We start from the raw sequence: 22,848 nt of genomic DNA on the forward strand, positions 1-22,848 counted from the left end.
AAAGATATTGGAGTCTGGTCTAGTGGTCTAGTGTTAAGGCTGCCAACTCCGAACCACGTATTCCCTTGACGATGCGAATTCGAGTCTTGAGTTCAGTCTCAGCCACTTTCTGTTTGTGGCCCTAATTCCTGTGTATCTCCCGCTCTACCTTCCCTCTGTCCTGTCATTCAAAAAATATAAAAAACACAATTGTTGTCAGCTGTACATTCCCACTTTCCCTCTACTCTCTCTCTAGTGTCTCCTCCAAGTCCTCTCCTATGCTGGTGGTATTCACCACAGGTAAGGACTCTCGGAGGGAGATGTCGTCCACCTGCTTGGCTCTCTCGTCTTGCTCCTCTAGGATGGATGGGGGCAGGCTTTCCACCTCAGAGTTGCTGAACACGTAGCCGGGCAAGGTGGTGTGGGTGCTGACGCTGTGCCTGGCTTGGCTGCTGCGGTACACGTGGCTGGAGAAGAGAGAGGAGGTGCCCGAGATCACGGCCAGCGGCTGGGGCTGACTGGTAGTGGTCTGGTTGAGGCCGTACCGGTAGTTGGCACATGCCGCCGGTCCCTTCCCGTCGAACTCCAGGTTCCAGCGGGTCCAGGTCTTCTTCATCTCTGCCTGGACCTGAAGAGAACAAGAGGATTGTGTGGGTCAGGTTATAGTATAGTATGGGTCGTGGTATTGTGTGGGTCATGATATGGGTCAGGATTTTGTATGGTAGCCTATAGTACCAGTCAGGGCAGAAACTTATTTGGGGAGTTCAGACAACTTTTAGAATGGACGCAATGTTAGCACCTTTATCGCAAAACCTTTGTTGATGTAACAATACAAGAGCGCCTCCGACCATTCTCAAGGAAATGACTCGCCGCAAACAAGAAAAACAGAGTAGTGAATTCAAATGTTGTTTTGACCGACTGACATTCACAATGAAATTTGATGACAACACAAGAGACTTGAATACATATTATTGCCAATGCCAAAGTTCCTATTGTGTTGTGGTGCCCACAAATGTCCTATTCGCTTTCACTGGGCTTTTTCAGAGGTTTTAAAAGCTTTCAGAAATAAACAGCCCAACCCAGAAGCGTCAATTATCACTTAGCAACGAACATGGATGAGAGTAGGGGTGCTCTCGGAACATTACGTTCTAAATGACCAAACTCTCTAAATATTGTATATGGGACTAATAAATGTGGAAATTATTGGGGGAAAAGTAGCACTTTATTTTACAGTAGCTACCTTTTTTACAGTGATATTTACCTGGTATTGACCAGCAAGTAAGGCGGTAGTAACAATGGGTATTTTCTGGTAGCCTATTTACTTACAATACCCACAAACAGGGTTTGAAGTATCACTGATGGGTACAATGCGTACGTACGCACAGTATGAATGTTCTATTGTTCTAATAAATGACATCAATAAGTTCCATTAGTTCTAATAACATCTCCCCCCCCCTCTCATTATGGTTAGTTCCTAGAACACTTAGAAATGGGCAACAAATGAGCACGTGACTTTGGTTCAATTAGAGAGTCCAGCATGACAGATTCTTGAAAGCAGCAGCTCTAGAGTGGAGAAGACCTTAAACCTTCTGGCCGGGTCTGGTGAACAGTACTCACCTCTCCATTGCAGTAGCAGTAGATAATGGACACAAAGAAACCCTAGGAAGAGATGAAAGCGACTAAGGTCAGAGGCATGTGTTGAAAGCTCAAATTCCTGCTGACAGTATAAATGATGTGACATTCTCTACAAATGAGAGGTGTCCATGACCTTCGGAGAATAATATCGACATGATGGTCTCAGGAAAGAGAGCTCTTAAAGAAAAACACACAATAGAATTTTTTTTTTTTTTTCAAAAGTAGTGTAATGTTAAGATAAAAGCATGCCCCACGACATCAGTTGTGTTGTGTATATCCAGCTATACACTTCAATCCCAAATTAATGGAAAAGATGAGCACCATTTACATTCCTGGTTTTATCTGGTGCTCATCCTTTCATTCATTTATTCATAGCTGGATTTGCACATGTCATGAGATGTGGTTTTGTCTTGACATAAGACGACATTAGAGGTCAGAAAACATCTGAAAGAAGTTAGTGTAATGTCCCTTTAAGCTATAATGCTCAAATTCTCACATTTAAAATCGTATCAATATTGCTTTCAAGTGCTGAGCGATTAACTGAAATTTCTGTTATTTAAAAAAAACTAATAATTGACTAATTAGTTCAATTATTTGAATTTGATTTCATTCTGTTTTTTTTCTGTGAGCTCAATGTGCATTTTCTCACTGTAGTTTCTCGAATAGAGATAAATCAGATCAAGCCCGAACTGTGCAATGTAGTAGGGAGTTGTAGTTTACAACAGGCCAATATTCAACATAGTTTAGAGCAGAAAAAGTGGTAATTAACTACAATGACCATAATCCATTGTGCGCCTACTTGTCCAGAGACCAAGAGAAGAGAGAAGAATGCACAATCAAGAGGGATGGAGCAGTTGCTTCGTGAGGTATCTCTACCTGAAAATACTTGATCGATAGTATTCAGCATTCATAAAAGTATTTTTTTAAATAATTTCACCGATTCGACCTCAAAAAGCACTAATTGCTCAGCACTATTGCTTTCTACAGTTTTAAAGCTATTAGCAATGGGCAATACAGTGCATTCGGAGTGTTCAGACCTCTTGAATTTAAGTTACTGCCGTATTCTAAAATTGATTACATTGCTTTTTCCCCCGCCATCAAGCTACACACAATACCCCATAATGACAAAGCAAAAACAGGTTTAGACATTTTAGCAAATGTATAAAATTTAAAATAAAATAAACATCACATTTGCATAAGTATTCAGACCCTTTACTCAGTACTTTGTTGAAGCACCTTTTGCAGTTATTACAGCCTCGAGTCTTCTTGGGTATGAATCTACAAGCTTGGCAAACCTGTATTTGGGGAGTTTCTCCCATTCTAATCTGCAAATCCTCAAGCTCTGTCAAGTTGGATGGGGAACGTCGCTGCAGAGCTATGTTTGATCGGGTTTAAATCCAGGCTCTGGCTGGGCCACTCAAGAACATTCAGAGACTTGTCCCGAAGTCACTCCTGCGTTCATCTTTCCCTCGATCCTGACTAGTGTCCCAGTCCCTGACCCTGAAAAATCTCCACAGCACGAGTCACATGCACCGAATACAACAGGTGTAGAACTTACAGTGAAATGCTTACTTACAAGCTCTTAAACAACAATGCAGTAAAGAAAAGTGTTAAGTAAAAAATATAAACGTAACAAGTAATTAAAAGAGCAGCAGTAAAATAACAATACAGAGGCTATGTACTGGGAGTACCAGCACAGAGTCAATGTGGCACTGGTTAGTTGAGGTAATTGAGGTAATATGTACATGTAGGTAGAGTTACAGTGACTATGCATAGATAATAAACCGAGAGTAGCAGCAGTGTAAAAGAGGGGGGGGGGGGGGCAATGCAAATAGTCTGGGTAGGCATTTGATTAGCTGTTCATGAGTCTTATGGCTTTGGGGTAGAAGCTGTTAAGAAGCCTTTTGGACCTAGACTTTGCGCTCTGATACCGCTTGCCATGCGGTAGCAGAGAGAACAGTCTATGACTAGGGTGGCTGGAGTCTGACAATTTTTAGCAGTTGCCATATCATGCAGTGATGCAACCCGTCAGAATGCTCTCGATGGTGTAGCTGCAACTTTGAGGATCTGAGGACCCATGGCAAATCTTTTCAGTCTCCTGGGGGGAATAGGCTTTGTCGTGCCCTCTTCACGACTGTCTTGGTGTATTTGGACACCAAGGAACTTGAGGCTCTCAAACTTGCCTGTCGGTGAGAATGGGGGCGTGCTTGGTACTCCTTTTCCTGTAGTCCACAATCATCTCCTTTGTCTTGATCATGCTGAGGGAGAGGTTGTTATCCTGGCATCACACTGCCAGGTCTATGACCTCCTCCCTATAGGCTGTCTCATCATTGTCGGTGTGTCGTCAGCAAACTTAATGATGGTGTTGGAGTCGTGCTTGGCCATGCAGTCATGGGTGAACAGGGAGTACAGGAGGGGACTGTATCTGCCAGTGTGGCAGATGTGTTGTTACCTACCTTTACCATCTGGGGGCGGCCCGACAGGAAGTCCAGGATTCAGTTGCAGAGGGAGGTGTTTAGTCCCATTGTCCTTAGCTTAGTGATGAGCTTTGAGGGCACTATGGTGTTGAACGCTGAGCTGGTGTTTGCTAGGTGTTCCTTTTGTCCAGGTGGGAAAGGGCAGTGTGGAGTGCAATCTGTGGATCTGTTTGGGCGGTATGCAATTTGGAGTAGGTCTAGGGTTCCTGGGATAATGGTGTTGATATGAGCCAGCCTTTCAAAGCACTTCATGGCTACAGACGTGAGCACTACGGGTGAGTAGTCGTTTGGGCAGGTTACCTTAGTGTTCTTGGGCAGAAGGGACTATGGAGGTCTGCTTGAAAAATGTTGGTATTATAGACTCAGGTCAGGGACAGGTTGAAAATGTCAGTGAAGACACTTGCCAGTTTGTCAGTGCATGCTCGGAGTACACATCCTGGTAATCCTTCGGGCCCTGCTGCCTTGTGAATATTGACCTGTTTAAAGGTCTTACTCACATCGACTACGGAGAACGTGATCACACAGTCGCCTGGAACAGCTGATGCTCTCATGCATGTTTCAGTGTTACTTGCCTCGAAGCAAGCATAGAAGTAATTTAGCTCGTCTGGTAGGCTTGTATCACTGAACAGCTCGTGGCTGTGCTTCCCTTTAGCCTGTAATACAGTGCCTTGCAAAATTATTCGGCCCCCTTGAACTTTGCGACCTTTTGCCACATTTCAGGCTTCAAACATAAAGATATAAAACTGTATTTTTTTGTGAAGAATCAACAACAAGTGGGACACAATCATGAAGTGGAACGACATTTATTGGATATTTCAAACTTTTTTAACAAATCAAAAACTGAAAAATTGGGCGTGCAAAATTATTCAGCCCCCTTAAGTTAATACTTTGTAGCGCCACCTTTTGCTGCGATTACAGCTGTAAGTCGCTTGGGGTATGTCTCTATCAGTTTTGCACATCGAGAGACTGACATTTTTTCCCATTCCTCCTTGCAAAACAGCTCGAGCTCAGTGAGGTTGGATGGAGAGCATTTGTGAACAGCAGTTTTCAGTTCTTTCCACATATTCTCGATTGGATTCAGGTCTGGACTTTGACTTGGCCATTCTAACACCTGGATATGTTTATTTTTGAACCATTCCATTGTAGATTTTGCTTTATGTTTTGGATCATTGTCTTGTTGGAAGACAAATCTCCGTCCCAGTCTCAGGTCTTTTGCAGACTCCATCAGATTTTCTTCCAGAATGGTCCTGTATTTGGCTCCATCCATCTTCCCATCAATTTTAACCATCTTCCATGTCCCTGCTGAAGAAAAGCAGGCCCAAACCATGATGCTGCCACCACCATGTTTGACAGTGGGGATGGTGTGTTCAGGGTGATGCGCTGTGTTGCTTTTACGCCAAACATAACGTTTTGCATTGTTGCCAAAAAGTTCAATTTTGGTTTCATCTGACCAGAGCACCTTCTTCCACATGTTTGGTGTGTCTCCCAGGTGGCTTGTGGCAAACTTTAAACGACACTTTTTATGGATATCTTTAAGAAATGGCTTTCTTCTTGCCACTCTTCCATAAATGCCAGATTTGTGCAATATATGACTGATTGTTGTCCTATGGACAGAGTCTCCCACCTCAGCTGTAGATCTCTGCATGGGCCTGCATGGGCCTCTTGGCTGCATCTCTGATCAGTCTTCTCCTTGTATGAGCTGAAAGTTTAGAGGGACGGCCAGGTCATGGTAGATTTGCAGTGGTCTGATACTCCTTCCATTTCAATATTATCGCTTGCACAGTGCTCCTTGGGATGTTTAAAGCTTGGGAAATCTTTTTGTATCCAAATCCGGCTTTAAACTTCTTCACAACAGTATCTCGGACCTGCCTGGTGTGTTCCTTGTTCTTCATGATGCTCTCTGCGCTTTTGACGGACCTCTGAGACTATCACAGTGCAGGTGCATTTATACGGAGACTTGATTACACACAGGTGGATTGTATTTATCATCATTAGTCATTTAGGTCAACATTGGATCATTCAGAGATCCTCACTGAACTTCTGGAGAGAGTTTGCTGCACTGAAAGTAAAGGGGCTGAATAATTTTGCACGCCCAATTTATCAGTGTTTTGATTTGTTAAAAAAGTTTGAAATATCCAATAAATGTCGTTCCACTTCATGATTGTGTCCCACTTGTTGTTGATTCTTCACAAAAAATACAGTTTTATATCTTTATGTTTGAAGCCTGAAATGTGGCAAAAGGTCGCAAAGTTCAAGGGGGCCGAATACTTTCGCAAGGCACTGTAGTTTGCAAACCCTGCCGGTGTAGTACGATTCAATTTTGGTCCTGCATTGATGCTGTTGTGTCTTTGGCTTTGCCGGATTAAGTGATATGACATGCTATTCTAAAAAATAATTTCTCTGTAAATGTAATTAACTAGAAAGTCGGGGCACCACAAAATAATGTTCATAGAGCTGTTATCTTCCGAATAAACTCTTAAAGACCTAGTAACCTTTTACATCAGTAGCAGTCATATTTAATCCTCGCCTTATTCAGTCTCATCTGAAAGTTGTAAATTCTTGGTTATCTTCACGAACCCTGGCTAACAAGTCGAATCAGCAATACAAAATTTGGTTTAATTATTTATTTATTAAATACCTAAATAATCACAGAGTTACATCTACACAGAATGGATATTACATTGATTACAAATTATGTCATAAAGGAAAATGGCCCTAGCGGACGGAACAGATATGACAGCTGGTTACACAAAGAAAGGGGGTTGAGTTTGAGTGAAAGAGCAGGAAGACTGAGGAGCAAAAAGGTTTTGTCTCTATCGGGCTGTAGGCAGCTATGCTATCGTAAATACAGTATCTTATGCATTCTAAATAACCGCCCATTTGAAAAAGGAGAATGCAATAAATATTTACTCTGAGCAGCACTTCGGTAGATTGGTTGACGATAGAAGGTGGGTTGGTCCAGCATGGATCTGGTCCTCTGAAGAATGTCTCTGGTGGTAAACTGGATACGTTGTAGTATCGTTGTGTGTGTTAGACAGATACGTCATCCGTCCTTTCCTAGCCCACGTTTACAGCGACTGCTAGGAGGTATCACTACTGGAGTGAATAAGAGTTCAAAGTTCATACCAAGTTGCCATACTTTTAAGCTCATGCTATATTCTGGCTGGTATAGTCGAAATTCATCCTTTTCGCGTGTTGACCGTCATCTCACTTTGAAATTCGATGCTAATTTTGTTAGGTTATTATCTGAGCCCTTTTAACGTAGGACCATTGCCCTAACGTCCTCGGAACAGGAAGTAACATTTTCGTAAAGAGGCTTATATAGGGTTGGGAGAGAGGGCAGTGTTTCATAGTTTACAACCAGTGTCTGTTCACATGGGCGGGGCCACTGAGTTGAACATAGTTCCCTCATGAAAACCATTTCTCTCATTTAGGAGCTAAAATTACATTTCATATTTTAACAAATAGTTTCATATTTAAACATTTAAATTGCACAACAATTCCATATGAATCTGATAACTAGAATGTGTAGACTTTCCAATATACAGTTCATGTCATCCTATCATCAGTAATAATGTCTCAGACGCCAACTGATCTGACATCATATTCATTAAGTACCAACGCATATTTTCAAATGGTTGGATTACCGAAATATGGTTCAGTTTCCCACCTTTTGATGTTACCATACTCTCCATGTAGAGAGAGGAAAAAGGGGAAAGGTATTTATGAGGGTCATATACCTCCTCCATCAGGCCAACGTCATGACAACGCTTTGCATGTTTGATGTTTCGTCAGAGGGAATAGTGGGATTTCTTATAAGCTTCAGGGTTAGAGTCCCGCTCCTTGAAAGTGACAGCTCTACCTACCCTTTCGCTCAGTGCGGATGTTGCCTGTAATCCATGGCTTCTGGTTGGGGTATGTCAGAGTGACCATTTGGTTCTTGGTCACCTCCCTGACCAAGGCCCTTCTCCCAGTGATTTCTCAATTTGGCCGGGGGCCCAGCTCTAGGAAGAGTCTTGGTGGTTCCAAACTTCATCCATTTAAAGAATGATGGAGGCCACTGTGTTCTTGGGGACCTTCAATGCTGCAGAAATGTTTTGGTACCATTGCCCGGATCTGTGCCTTGACACAATCCTCTCTCGTTGCTCTACGAACAATTCCTTCAACCTCATGGCTTGGTTTTTGCTCTGACATGTACAGTCAACTGTGGGAGCCAATATAGACAGATGTGCCTTTCCAAATCATGTCCAATCAATTGAACTTACCACAGGTGGACTCCAATCTAGTTTTAGAAACATCTTAAGGATGATCAATAAGATGCACCTAAGCTCAATTTCGAGTCTCATAGCAAAGGATCTGAATACTTATGTAAATGTGTATTTTACATGCAATACAAAGCAGGATCCCCAATTGGGGTGAATGCGAGCACCTGGAAAGAGTTGAAAAAGAGCTCACAGTACATTCGGACCTCCCATCCGACCCCTTTGAACGAGTGTGGCATGCCCACAAACACTATGTAGTGGACCCCGAACACCAGCACCAGCACTAGAGTGGACTTAGCCAGTTTCCTGTGAAAGGGACAGTAGAACACTGTATAATCCTCTATTGAGGGAATCCGTTGTTCAGCATCAGACAAAAATCTAATACAATACAAAACATTAGGCCAGGGGTGGCAAAATCAATCTCTGGAGGGCTGTGTCTGCTGATTTATGTTATATCCATTTGAATTGTGTTCATTTAAGATCTATACAACTGGCTGAGGGGAGTTCCTAATCAATGATCAATGAATGATTGATCAATCAAGTACAAGGGATTGAGTTTGACACCCCTGCATTAGGCTGTATGAGAAAGCCTACTGTCCATGATACGTGTCTGGTAAAGTGCATGAGTTTACGTGTCTGGAAAAGTGCATGCGTCAGGTGTCTGGTAAAATGCATGCGTCAGGTATCTGGTAAAATGCATGCGTCAGGTGTCTGGTAAAATGCATGCGTTAGGTGTCTGGTAAAATGCATGCGTTAGGTGTCTGGTAAAATGCATGCGTTAGGTGTCTGGTAAAATGCATGCGTTAGGTGTCTGGTAAAATGCATGCGTTTGGTGTCTGGTAAAATGCATGCGTTAGGTGTCTGGTAAAATGCATGCGTCAGGTATCTGGTAAAATGCATGCGTCAGGTGTCTGGTAAAATGCATGCGTTAGGTGTCTGGTAAAATGCATGCGTTAGGTGTCTGGTAAAATGCATGCGTTAGGTGTCTGGTAAAATGCATGCGTTAGGTGTCTGGTAAAATGCATGCGTTAGGTGTCTGGCAAAATGCATGCGTTTGGTGTCTGGTAAAATGCATGCGTTAGGTGTCTGGTAAAATGCATGCGTTAGGTGTCTGGTAAAATGCATGCGTTAGGTGTCTGGTAAAGTGCATGCGTCAGGTATCTGGTAAAATGCATGCGTCAGGTGTCTGGTAAAATGCATGCGTTAGGTGTCTGGTAAAATGCATGCGTTAGGTGTCTGGTAAAATGCATGCGTTAGGTGTCTGGTAAAATGCATGCGTTAGGTGTCTGGTAAAATGCATGCGTTTGGTGTCTGGTAAAATGCATGCGTTAGGTGTCTGGTAAAATGCATGTGTTAGGTGTCTGGTAAAATGCATGCGTTAGGTGTCTGGTAAAGTGCATGCGTTAGGTGTCTGGTAAAGTGCATGCGTTAGGTATCTGGTAAAGTGCATGAGTTTTACGTATCTGGAAAAGTGCATGAGTTTTACGTATCTGGTAAAATGCATGCGTTAGGTGTCTGGTAAAATGCATGCGTTAGGTGTCTGGTAAAATGCATGCGTTAGGTGTCTGGTAAAAGGCATGCGTTAGGTGTCTGGTAAAGTGCATGCGCTAGGTGTCTGGTAAAATTAATGCGCTAGGTGTCTGGAAAAGTGCATGCGCTAGGTGTCTGGAAAAGTGCATGCGCTAGGCGTCTGGAAAAGTGCATGCGCTAGGCGTCTGGAAAAGTGCATGCGCTAGGCGTCTGGAAAAGTGCATGCGCTAGGCGTCTGGAAAAGTGCATGCGCTAGGTGTCTGGAAAAGTGCATGCGCTAGGTGTCTGGAAAAGTGCATGCGCTAGGTGTCTGGAAAAGTGCATGCGCTAGGTGTCTGGAAAAGTGCATGCGCTAGGTGTCTGGAAAAGTGCATGCGCTAGGTGTCTGGAAAAGTGCATGCGCTAGGTGTCTGGAAAAGTGCATGCGCTAGGTGTCTGGAAAAGTGCATGCGCTAGGTGTCTGGAAAAGTGCATGCGATGTGTGTTTGGAAAAGTGCATGCGATGTGTGTTTGGAAAAGTGCATGCGATGTGTGTCTGGAAAAGTGCATGCAATGTGTGTCTGGAAAAGTACATGTGGTGGTGATGGGGTTTGAGAGGGACAGGATGGAAAAGAAATGGGTCAAGCTAAACCACATGCAGCTGGCATCGAGCTAAAATAATTGAACTTCTTGCCAGCCATCTTTATCTGACAGTCCCTTGCAGTGCTTGGGACTGAAATATATGGCGGTACTCATTTTGGGTGCCGGTATTGTTTACATTTAGGTACAGGAGTTCCGCATCAAGTTTGAGGTAATATTCTATAAGAGGAAGAGGTGCTCAAGCAGTAGAACATTTGAGGTGCCAGTACTCCGCTCCGGTGAGCTCCGGCCCGAGTCAAGCACTGCTCCCTTGAGCACTTTCCAAAAACAATCCCCTCAACAGATTTGTGATACAAATGTCAATAGCCAAGGATGATTACACATTGAAATCTACACGTTAACATGAATATCGAGCCAACCTTTGCATCTAAATTGTTCAAAGACACTCAGCAGTTAAAAAAAAAAAAGTAAATAAATCACAGCTAGAGAAAGAGTTAGGTGAAGTAGAGCGAGGGAGAGAGCAAGAGGAAAACAGTCTACATCCCAAATGGCACCCTATTCCCTATATTGTGCACTACTTTTGACCATAGCCTTATCAGTGACAATCCTATCTACACCTGTGGGAATGGAGCAGGCTCAAGAGACAACCTGGATCTGATGTCGTGTCTGTTTACTAATGACTGACAGGAGGGTTACCCCCTCAGCCTTCAAGCCTTGGCACAGACCTGCCAACCAACACATTACCCCAGACAGGAGTGGGAATTAAACAAAGACTCAGGCAGCCCTATAGGGATGGCTTCACAGCATGTCAAAATGTGTCTTGCACTTAGATATGAGAAGAGCATGTACAAAACACTGCAGCTGGGACACTGGGCTGTCAACCTCTGCAGTGAACAGAGTAGTCAGGAAGTCCAGCAGCATCCCGCAGCATCATCAAGGACCCCACTCTCCCCAGCCACGGAATGTTCTCTTCCGAAACGGTTCCTGGCCCAACGCTCTTAACCGCTAGGCTACCCGCCGCCCACAACTGGGTTTAATAGACCAGTGGAGGCTGCTGAGGGGAGGACGTCTCATAATAATGGCTGGAACGGAGTCAATGGAATGGTATCAAACACACCAAACACCTGGCTCAGACTGCGTATTGGTGTAAAAATACGTTTTTTTGCCTGACCGTAATGCATTATGGGAGTCATGTTCAATTCATCTTTTCCAATACACATATTAGAAAATAAAAGATGCATTCTCCCATGGCTACGACGCAATACATTTAATAAATCCCAACATTTCAACAGCTAAGCTGCCTTCATCAGGGTTTCGGACACAGATGAACCTGCTTTAAATTCATAGCACAGCCTGTATCCTCAGCCTCAGTAAATGACGTGAACGGCTTGTAAACACAAACACATGGATCATGAATATAAAATAAAATGATTCAACTCAAAGGCACATTTGGAATAAGATGTTCATATAAAAGGCACATTTACTGAAAAGTGGTATTTACAATATCTAATGTTTTTTTCATACAAAATCACATAAATGAGATTGACTAAAGCAACAAGGCACTAATGAGACATCAACCCTACCTGCATTGCTTCCGAGTGTCATATCTCCCAGCATTTGTCTCTCTGATTTTTGTGGCCAGCACTCGCACAATATTCACAAACAAAATAAAGTTGAGCTGAAAATCAAAACAAAGCAAGCATGATTCACTGCTCATTGTAGTGGGGCTACCGTTCTGTGGGTGACATGGTCAGATTGTCTCATTGTAGTAGGGCTACCGTTCTGTGGGTGACATGGTCAGATTGTCTCATTGTAGTAGTTCATTGTAGTAGTCTCTACCGTTCTGTGGGTGACATGGTCAGCTACCGTTCTGTGGGTGACATGGTCAGATTGTCTCATTGTAGTGGGGGTTCTGTGGGTGACTGGGGCTACCGTTCTGTGGGTGACATGGTCAGACTCGCTACCGTTCTGTAGGTGACATGGTCAGATTGTCTCATTGTAGTAGGGCTACCGTTCTGTAGGTGACATGGTCAGATTCTCATTGTAGTAGTTCTACCGTTCTGTGGGTGTGGTCTCATTGTGTCAGATTGTCTCATGCTACCGTTCTGTGGGTGACATGGTCAGATTGTCTCATTGTAGTGGGGCTACCGTTCTGTAGGTGACATGGTCAGATTCTCATTGTAGTAGTTCTACCGTTCTGTGGGTGACATGGTCAGATTGTCTCATTGTAGTGGGGCTACCGTTCTGTGGGTGACATGGTCAGATTGTCTCATTGTAGTGGGGCTACCGTTCTGTGGGTGACATGGTCAGATTGTCTCATTGTAGTAGGGCTACCGTTCTGTGGGTGACATGGTCAGATTGTCTCATTGTAGTACCGTTCTGTGGGTGACATGGTCAGATTGTCTCATTGTAGTAGGGCTACCGTTCTGTAGGTGACATGGTCAGATTGTCTCATTGTAGTAGTTGTACCGTTCTGTAAGTGACATGGTCAGATTGTCTCATTGTAGTAGGGCTACCGTTCTGTTGGTGACATTGTCTCATTGTAGTAGGGCTACCGTTCTGTAGGTGACATGGTCAGATTGTCGTAGGGCTACCGTTCTGTAGGTGACATGGTCAGATTCTCATTGTAGTAGTTCTACTGTTCTGTAGGTGACACGGTCAGATTGTCTCATTGCATCAATGTTCCTATGGTCCAAATGTATTGTAATGGCCAGAACTGACACATGCTGGCATCAAATAACATGAAATCAATGTGAATCTATTACAATTTCACTTATTGCATTGTCACTTAATAGGTTGGGAAATAGAGTTGCAAAATTCCGATTATTTTCCCAAAATTCCCAGGTTTTCTAGAAATCCTGGTTGGATTATTCCCGAATCAGGATGTAATAAGTGGGAAAACCAGAAACCTCCAACCAGGTTTTTGGGAATACCAGGGAATATTGGGAAAATTACCAGAATTTTACAACCCTATTGGGGAATCAAATATATTCTCTTTGGCAGCATTTCCTCACAGATGAAATATGACAGAGACAACTGAAGGCTTAGCCTGCAGCTGCACTCTGATTCACTCTGGTCCACACAGTCTGACTGTCTGGATCTGCACTGGGTCCCTGAGGAGTAGATGTCCGACAGTCAGTCTGTCCTCTGAAACTCCTCCTATTGAACTAAATCCACTAATAATACTAGAAGGAGAGGCACTATCAGCACATCACTTCATAGGTCTGACTGACTGCTTTGGCATTCTCACTCTCTGGAGTCTGGAGACCCGGCAGTGACACATATTCCTCTCCCCACCGGATACCAGGTTTCAATCCCCACTCCAATGCTTTGTCATTTTGCACTCAATAAAGAAACAAGATTCTGGGCATCGATACACAGCATGTCAAATTTGCTCCCTCACCATTATCTCTAATCATGACATTTCTACCATGATATAATTGAACTTGTATCAAAGGTTTGGATGAGATTACATTTGAATTGAAAGACAGGGCTGTAACCTGTAGTCCACTTTGATTTCATTAGAATAACCTAAGTCCTTGGTCATGCGGCCGGTTAAGAGCAATAGTATTGAAAGGGATGCAAATGTATTTATCTCTGCCGAGACTGAGCGAGTGGTGTCAGTCAGAGTGTTGGTGGCCGAGTAAGAGCACCAGGGAGTCCCTAGTCCACTAGGGAGCAGGGACAGGTATACTGTACACCAGGGAGTCCCTAGTCCACTAGGAAGCAGGGACAGGTATACTGTACACCAGGGAGTCCCTAGTCCACTAGGGAGCAGGGACAGGTATACTGTACACCAGGGAGTCACTAAGCCACTAGGGAGCAGGGACAGGTATACTGTACACCAGGGAGTCACTAAGCCACTAGGGAGCAGGGACAGGTATACTGTACACCAGGGAGTCACTAAGCCACTAGGGAGCAGGGACAGGTATACTGTACACCAGGGAGTCCCTAGTCCACTAGGGAGCAGGGACAGGTATACTGTACACCAGGGAGCCACTAAGCCACTAGGGAGCAGGGACAGGTATACTGTACACCAGGGAGTCCCTAGTCCACTAGGGAGCAGGGACAGGTATACTGTACACCAGGGAGTCCCTAGTCCACTAGGGAGCAGGGACAGGTATACTGTACACCAGGGAGTCACTAAGCCACTAGGGAGCAGGGACAGGTATACACCAGGGAGCAAGGTGTCACTCCACTCTTCCAAGGGGCAGATTGAAAGCTTCTGGCCAAGAGAAAAGCAGGTCTTCGGATTTGAGTTCTTCAAGAGTATTATACATAAACATAGTTTGTCTGAGAGCTACAGCAAGTAATTTATGCATGATAAAAAGCCACCAGATCTTAGTGAGGACCAGCACTTATTTTTTTGTATGTCAGCATTTCTTGGCACCTGGCTTCCAACTTCTCTCTTATTTGTCTTTATTTAATTTCCGAAATATAAGAACTTCACCCAGAAATTCCAGTTGTGGAGTTGTGCAGAGCAACCGAAGCTATATAAGCTTGACCAAAGTTGCTAACACTTGAACATGAATTCAGCTGTACTAAGAATAAAACGCTTTTTTAAAACCAAGATAGGAGTCAGCAATGTAACCTTCTAGTAATGCATGCAAACGACCGGATTATCGCCTCATTGGCAATGATTGATGAATTGGGGAGAGGCATTATACCGCAATTGAAGCCACTTACACCAATGGCTGTAAGGATGGGAACTTGATAGATCCATTTAATGTTACCAGCACTTAACTCCCAGCATCTGGGGGGGGGGGGGGGGGGAGAGAGAAGGAAAGAGAAAGAGAGAGAGATTAGAGTACATTTGTACTGCAGGAGTTCCTTACTGCTCTCAAAACAGTGCATGTCGGTGCAACAAAAGTGTAGTCTCTCTTGCCAAACTCAGGTCTCTCCGTACACACAGCGACTGTGAGAAGAGGCAAAGGTGTGCAGCTGCAACAATAAGGCAAGTAGGCCGCTGACTGAATGAGAACAAGAGTTCTGCAACACCTCGGGAGATCCTGTTTCCAAGCCAGATGATTGCGGGGAGCCTAGACAGCTGATGCACAGAGTTCATCTCAGCAGGCTCCTGCATGCTGCCATGGGCTCCTCCACTTAAAGTGTGTTGCTGGAGGTGTATGTGTTACACGGATATGGTAGGTGAAGGAGGGGGCGGCGTGTCACTCTCACCCACCGTGCGTCTGCCAGCGTTGCCCGGACAACAGCCCAGGCGGCGACGAAGAGAGCAGGGACACCTGTAATTAGAGAGGACAATGATTGCCTTAAGATCTTCAGTACTCTGAATACATTAAATTGATACCGGCAAGAGCGGTGAGATTCTTGTTTCTTCTTTTAAGATATAAAATGATCCCCACACACCTGCAACAAGCAAACTCATATGTCGGAGCGCTTTTCCTATTTTGAATAACAGCTATAGTGGCCGTCAACAACATGAGCGCTGTTGTGATTGGGTGACTGCATGCGTTTCTAAGACGGCAGAGCAGCTCACCCCATCCAATCAGGGTAAAGCCCCACAGGTATTTGGTGTCCGAGTAGAAGGCCATGAAGATGAGGCTGTGGAGGTACAGCCCCTCTACCAGGATCCAGTAGTAGTTGGTTGCCAGGAAGTAAATGAAGAGCAACACAGTGATCTTGCATCCAACCTGGTAAAATCAACAGATTGTTAAAAATATCCTGTAGTGCAAAGATCTGTGGTCCAGTGGTAACACTTTCGGCTCCATACACATATGCAGCTCCCTGCCAGCGACAGGGTTCAATCCCTGCATGCCCCCTTCTCACTGTCTCCTCCTCACGTATCTCCCACTCTAATCTATCTGTCGATAAAGCACAAATAAAAAAATGTGATTGTTAGTCCCACGAGCTGAACCACACAGAATGCTTTGTGACCACAAAAAAGATTGAAGTATTAGTCATAGTAGGGATATCAGAAGTGTTGGTGCAAACAGCAGTTTTTTTTATTTTTATCTATGCACAAATCGTCCCGTTTGTCATGATTTACCTGCTGAGGGAAGTCTTTTTTTTTCTAGAAATGCAAACTAGATAGTTAACTAAATAGTATGTTTTTCTAGTAATAAAAATTCAGTTCTGGGAAAATAAAAACCTTTGAATGTTATTCTCTTTCCCTGATGTTTGTCTGTCGTGATGGAGATATTTGTGTAGAGGAAATTGCCGCCTGCCTGGGGATATCCTGACAGAGGAAAAACTGGAACAACAAGATGGCGCCGACAGAGATGGTCGCCTCGCTTCGAGTCCTATTTAGTTTTTTTTATGTATTATTTCTTACAGTGTTACCCCAGGAAATCTTAAGTCTTATTACATACAGCCGGGAAGAACTATTAGATATAAAAGCGACGTCAACTTACCAACATTATGACCAGGAATACGACTTTCCCGAAGCGGATCCTCTGGACCAACACTCAGGACAATGGATCTAATCCCAGAAGCCGAGCCAAAACAACGGCACCACAGAAGGGGCAGACTGAGCGGCCTCCTGGTCAGGCTCCGTAGACCTGCAAATCACCCACTGCTCCCAAGTATACTACTCGCCAATGTCCAGTCTCTAGGCAACAAGGTACATGAAATTCGAGCAAGGGTTGTCTTCCAGAAAGACATCAGAGATTGTAACATCCTCTGTTTCATGGAAACATGGCTCTCTCAGGATATGTTGTTGGAATCGGTTCTGCCACCGGGCTTCTCCATGCATCGCGCCGATAGAGAAGAGGAAGGGCGGGGGTGTATGCTTCATGATTAATGACTTGTGTAATCAGAACATACAGGAAGTCCTTCTGCTCACCCGACCTAGAATTCCTTACAATCAAGTGCCGGTCATATTATCTCCCAAGAGAATTCTGGTCAGTTATTGTCACAGTGGTGTACATTCCCCCTCAAGCAGACACCAAGACTGCCCTCAAGGAACTTCACTGGACTCTATGTAAACTAGAAACTATATATCCTGAGGCTGCATTTACTGTAGCTGGGGATATTAACAAAGCAAATTTGAGAAAAAGGCAACCTAAATTCTATCAGCATATTGACTGCACTACGCGCGGGTGTAATACACTCGGTCACTGCTACTCTAACTTCCGAGATGCATACAAAGCCCTCCCCCGCCCTTCCTTTGGCAAATCCGACCATGACGCCATCTTGCTCCTACCGTCTTCTAGGCAGAAAAAAGGATGTACCAGTGACTAGAAGCATTCAACGCTGGTCTGACCAATCGGAATCCAACTTTCAAGATTGTTTTGATCACGTGGACTGGGATATGTTCCGGTCAGTCTCAGATAACATCGATCTATACGCTGACTCGGTGAGTGAGTTTAAAGATGTGCATTGGAGATGTATTCACTGTGACTATTAAAACCTACCCTAACCAGAAACCGTGGATGGGTGGCAGCATTCGTGCAAATCTGAAAGTGCGAACCACTGCATTTAACCATGGAAAGAGGTCTGGGAATATGGCTGAATATAAACAGTGTAGTTATCCCCTCCGCAAGGCAATCAAAATGCCGGTTCAGGGACAAAGTGGGGCCGCAATTCAGTGACTCAGACACGAGCCGTATGTGGCAGGGTCTACAGGAAATAACAGACTACAAAAAGAAAACTAGCCATGTCACGGACGTCAAGCTTCCAGACAAACTAAACACCTTCTTTGCCCACTGAGGATAAAACAGTGCCACCGTCGCGGCCCACTAACAAGGACTGTACCCCCCCCCCCCTCTCCTTCTCCATGACTGACGTGAGTAAAACATTTAAATGTGGGTCCACGGTGCACCGCAATTTGCATACCGCCCCAATAGATCCATGGATGACGCAATCGTCTGCACACTGCCCTATGCCATCTGGACAAGAGGAATACCTATGTAAGAATACTGTTCATTGACTACAGCTCATCATTCAACACCATAGTACCCTCCAAGCTAATCATTAAAATTGATGCCCTGGGTCTGAACCCTGTGTAATTGGATCCTAGACGTCCTGACGTTAGGCAACAACACCTCCACTACGTTGATCCTCAACACAGGGGCTCCACAAGGGTGTGTGCTCAACCCCTTCCTGTAGTCCCTGCTCACCCATGACTGCGTGGTCACGCACATCTCCAACGTAATCATCAAGTTTGCTGACGACAACAATGGTAGGCCTGATTACCAACACCTACGAGACAGTGTACAGGGAGGTGAGGACCCTGGCGGAGTGGTGCCTGGAAAATAACCTCTCCATCAACGTCAACAAAATGAAGGAGCTGATTGTGGACTTCAGGAGACAGCAAAGGGAGCACACCGCCATCCACTGGGACGCAGTGGATAAGGTTCCTCGCCATACACATCACTAACAATTTGAAATGGTCCACTCACGCAGACAGACAGTTCTTCAGGAGGCTGAAGAACCCGGTTACTCAACCCTGCACCTTAGAGGCTGATGCCCTATGTATAGTACATAGAAATTGAACACTGGTCACAATGTTTACAAACTGTTTTACCCACTTCATGTGTATTTTGTGGGCTCCCGAGTGGCGCAGCGGTCTAAGGAACTGCATCTCAGTGTAAGACATGTCACTATAGTACCTGGTTCGAATCCAGGCTGTATCACATTCAGACGTATTTGGGAGTTCCAAAGGGTGGCGCAAAAATTGGCCCAGCGTCGTCTGGGTTTGGCCGGAGTAGACCGTCATTGTAAATAAGAATTTGTTTGAGGTGATAGTTTCCGGATTTGACCTCGTATCTCTGTGTGTTTATTATAGTTAAGTCTATGATTTGATATTTGATAGAGCAGTCTGACTGAAGGGTGGTAGGCAGCAGCAGGCTCGTAATAGTCAAAGGTATATGGTTTAGAGAGAAATAGTCGACGCGTTATAATTCCTGTAATAACTTGCGGCTGAACTTGAAAGGGGTTCCTTCGTTATTTTACCGTTCATGTCTTCCATAGAGAATGTCTTGATCTACTTCAAATAAGGTCTGTGTTTCGTGCAGGCTTAAACCGCCTCAGCATTTTGATACCCGTGTAAATCTCACTAGGATAAGGTAACGTTTGTCAAAAATATTTTCATAAATCAACTCTTTTTTAAATCTTCGCTTATATTTAGCCAATATTGATTCTATGGATATCTACACAGTTATAAAATTGGCAAGGTAGTGTAAGTCTACACGATACACAGACCTTATTTTAAGTGAATCTAAAAATATCATATGGAATAAATGAATGAAGGAACCGCTTTTCAGATTTTGCTAGAAGGTGTCATGGGAATTATGACTCGCACTTTGGTAGTCAATTCTTACCATGTCCATTATTAAAATAGGATTTCCTGCATATAGAAATTCGTTTTTGTTTTCAACATTCATCACAGGTAACTTAAACTCTATTTTTATTCAAACAGTTGAGAGTATTTGTCTCCTAAGCAGACTCTTCAGTATTATTGTCACTTCAGAGATGTGTGTATGTTTTACAGATGGCAGAGAAAAGAGGAGCACCAGTGTGGAATTGGCACCAGGGAAAGCAAGGTGTCTTATTTGTGATAAAGATGTAAGCATGGGGTCAGCAACGGCTAAATCAAACAATACCACCAACCTGTGGAATCACCTTAAGAACACCCATCCAAAAGCCCATATGTATTATATTAAGTTAAAATAAAAGTGTTCATTCAGTATTGTTGTAATTGTCATTATTACAAAAATGTGTATATACAAGGTATATATGCAATTTAAAAAATCGGCTGATTAATCGGTATAGTCTTTTTTTGTCCTCCAATAATCGGTATCGGCGTTGAAAAATCATAATCGGCCGACCTCTAATTACAATGCTGAAACATGAGGTGATGGCGGCGGATGAATGGCATGACAATGAACCTTAGTATCTCGTCACGACATCTCTGTGCATTGAAATTTCTATCTATAAAATGAAATTGTGTTCGTTATCTGTAGCTTGTGGGTGTCCATACCATAACCCCACCGCCACCATGGAGCACTCTGTTCACAACGTTGACATGAGCAAACCGCTCGCCCACACAAAGCCATCTGCTCGGTACAGTTGAAACAGGTGTGCCAGTGTCCATCGAAGGTTTGCATTTGCCCACTGAAGTTGGTTATGACGCCAAACTGCAGTAAGGTCAAGACCTTGGTGAGGACGACGAGCATGCAGATGAGCTTCTCTGAGATGGTTTCTGACCGTTTGCGCAGAAATTCTTTGGTTGTACAAACACACAGTTACATCAGCTGTCTGGGTGGCTGGTCTCAGATGATCCCGCATGATGTGGAGGCCCTGGGCTGGCGTGGATAACACGTGGTCTGTGGTTGAAAAAGCCTTCCAAGAGAAGCTGGTTGAGAGAGAATGCCAAGAGTGTGCAAAGCTGTCAACAAGGCAAAGGGTGGCTACTTTGAAGAATCTAAAAATGATTTGTTTAACACTTTTTTGGTTACTACATGATTCCATATCTGTGGGACTCCAAGGGTCAAGGGGTCTGAATACTTTCCGAAAGCACTGTATATTTATACTCCGGACTCCAATATTGACCACCCTAATATTTCTATATTCCTTAATTCCGTTCTTTTACACGTGTGTGTATTGTTGTGTATTGTCAGATATTACTACACTGTTGGAGCTAGGAAATCAAGCATTTCGCTACACCCATAATAACATCTGCTAAATATGTGAATGCGACCAATATCGTTTCATTCGATTTTCGATGTTATTCAATGTGTATTCATCAACCCCGCTATGTTGTGCCGTTATTTATGCGATGACACTTGAGCGCAAGCCTTTAAGTGCACTTCATACAACAAACAAACTGACCTTGAAGTCGAAGGGAAGAACATTACAGTACTTACAAACTGGGAGTTGTCAAGGGGCATAGCAGAGATGGTCTTGTAGTTGTCCATGAGCGCTGTGTCAAACTCCTGCAGACCTCCGTTGGTGTGGACCACCTTGTCTTTGACAAAGATGCTGACGGCACGCAGCATGAAGGACACGAACAGGTGCATGTGGATGTAGTTCCTAGTGCAGTGGAGGCGTCTGCATGGCAGGCAGACAGGTGTAAAACACTCAAGGCTCAACCATCACTATATTCGACCAATGAAATGTATTTTATAAAACCCTTTCACATCAGCAGTTGTCACATCGTGCTTTACCCAGCCTGGAACCCCAAAGAGAAAGCAAAGCAGTAGCAAAAGGACAGTGGCTAAGAAAAACTAAGTAGAAACCTAGAGAGTGTTTGTTTCGGCATTCAAACCTAGTTTGTGTTGAAAGAAATGTGGAAATGTACAGTTAATACACATACATTATAAAACCTAACTGCATTGAAGACAATAACCTGAATTGAGTAAAATACCCTAAATTCCACGTTTTTTAAATCACAGTGGTTCACCGCAAATCAGCTTCCCGCAGATCATTTGAGTTTGTTTTACAGTGTACGGTGGTTTTTTCAACGGCATCTGTGTTGAAATACTGAGGGAAGATTGAGAGTAATACCTCTTTCTCTAACTGCATTCATAATACTGACAACTCATAATGAAAAGCATCGATTTGTTGGATTCACGTCTCCAACTCAACCAACTAAATCTAGTCTAATTAAACTTTAAATGCACATGAAATAAAAGTTGAATTTGATTTAGGTTCTATTCTTTAAATTGTACAAAGGGATGTTTTACTCTGTTATTAGGGAATCATGACAGTCCTATTCTTTACCTTTGATTCTAGGTTGAGTTGGAGACATGAATCCATGTCATGTCAATGATTCATTTGTAGACAAAACTAGAATTAAGGCCAGACTAAGTCAGTGGCACAATACAGTTTTTGCAATACAGTAAATAGCCTGTTAACTTTTTCGAAAAGTTAACAAGTGATATGTTGGATTCAGGACTCCAACTCAACCAACATTAAAAGTTAAAGAACAAGATTAAGCCAGTGGCTCAGATGAAACTATCCAAACATTAGATATCCTTTTAAAACATGGATATTTAGCTGTGTTGTCAATCAAACACAATTCAATAATACTTTTGTAATATAGTAAATAGCCTAGAGTTAAGGCTATCTTACAAACTAATGTAGCAGTGTTTATTCAAACTTAAAATGAGTAACATGTTGAGGTTAGCCTAAGAAAGTGTTCATGGTCAAAATAGCATGCAAAGGTTGCAGGTCTGTGGAGATCTTTACAATTGCTATAATAATCTGTGCAGAATCTTGATCAGCATTGACCACTTGCTTGCACATGTACTTTTATTGTAATCTCAACTGTTATCGAGGTCATTTGGTTGTGCTATTAGATGAAGCACAGTGACAACACATTAAGTTGTTGTACAAATACGAAAATATCTGACATTGTGTTCCCGTTTGAACTTTGTTGTGCTTTAAAATGGTCGAAAGCGCAGTGATAACACATTCAGGTGACA

General features: G+C 43.5%; 1 protein-coding gene across 1 annotated transcript in view; it reads right to left on the reverse strand.

Annotated features, from left to right (window-relative positions):
* Positions 1-220: 220 nt before the first annotated feature.
* The window catches only part of LOC139412566 (parathyroid hormone 2 receptor-like), a 36,701-nt gene continuing 14,073 nt past the window's right edge, over positions 221-22,848 (reverse strand). Inside the window, exons 6-13 of the mRNA XM_071159285.1 lie at positions 21,289-21,472; positions 15,960-16,113; positions 15,645-15,705; positions 15,149-15,215; positions 12,046-12,140; positions 8,521-8,659; positions 1,597-1,638; positions 221-607 (exon numbers count right to left, since the gene is read on the reverse strand). Of these exons, the coding sequence (XP_071015386.1) occupies positions 221-607; positions 1,597-1,638; positions 8,521-8,659; positions 12,046-12,140; positions 15,149-15,215; positions 15,645-15,705; positions 15,960-16,113; positions 21,289-21,472 (1,129 nt within the window). The remainder of the gene's footprint in view (positions 608-1,596; positions 1,639-8,520; positions 8,660-12,045; positions 12,141-15,148; positions 15,216-15,644; positions 15,706-15,959; positions 16,114-21,288; positions 21,473-22,848) is intronic.

The sequence above is a fragment of the Oncorhynchus clarkii genome, chromosome 7 (assembly GCF_045791955.1).
Source record: "Oncorhynchus clarkii lewisi isolate Uvic-CL-2024 chromosome 7, UVic_Ocla_1.0, whole genome shotgun sequence".
NCBI classification, from domain to species: Eukaryota; Metazoa; Chordata; class Actinopteri; order Salmoniformes; family Salmonidae; genus Oncorhynchus; species Oncorhynchus clarkii.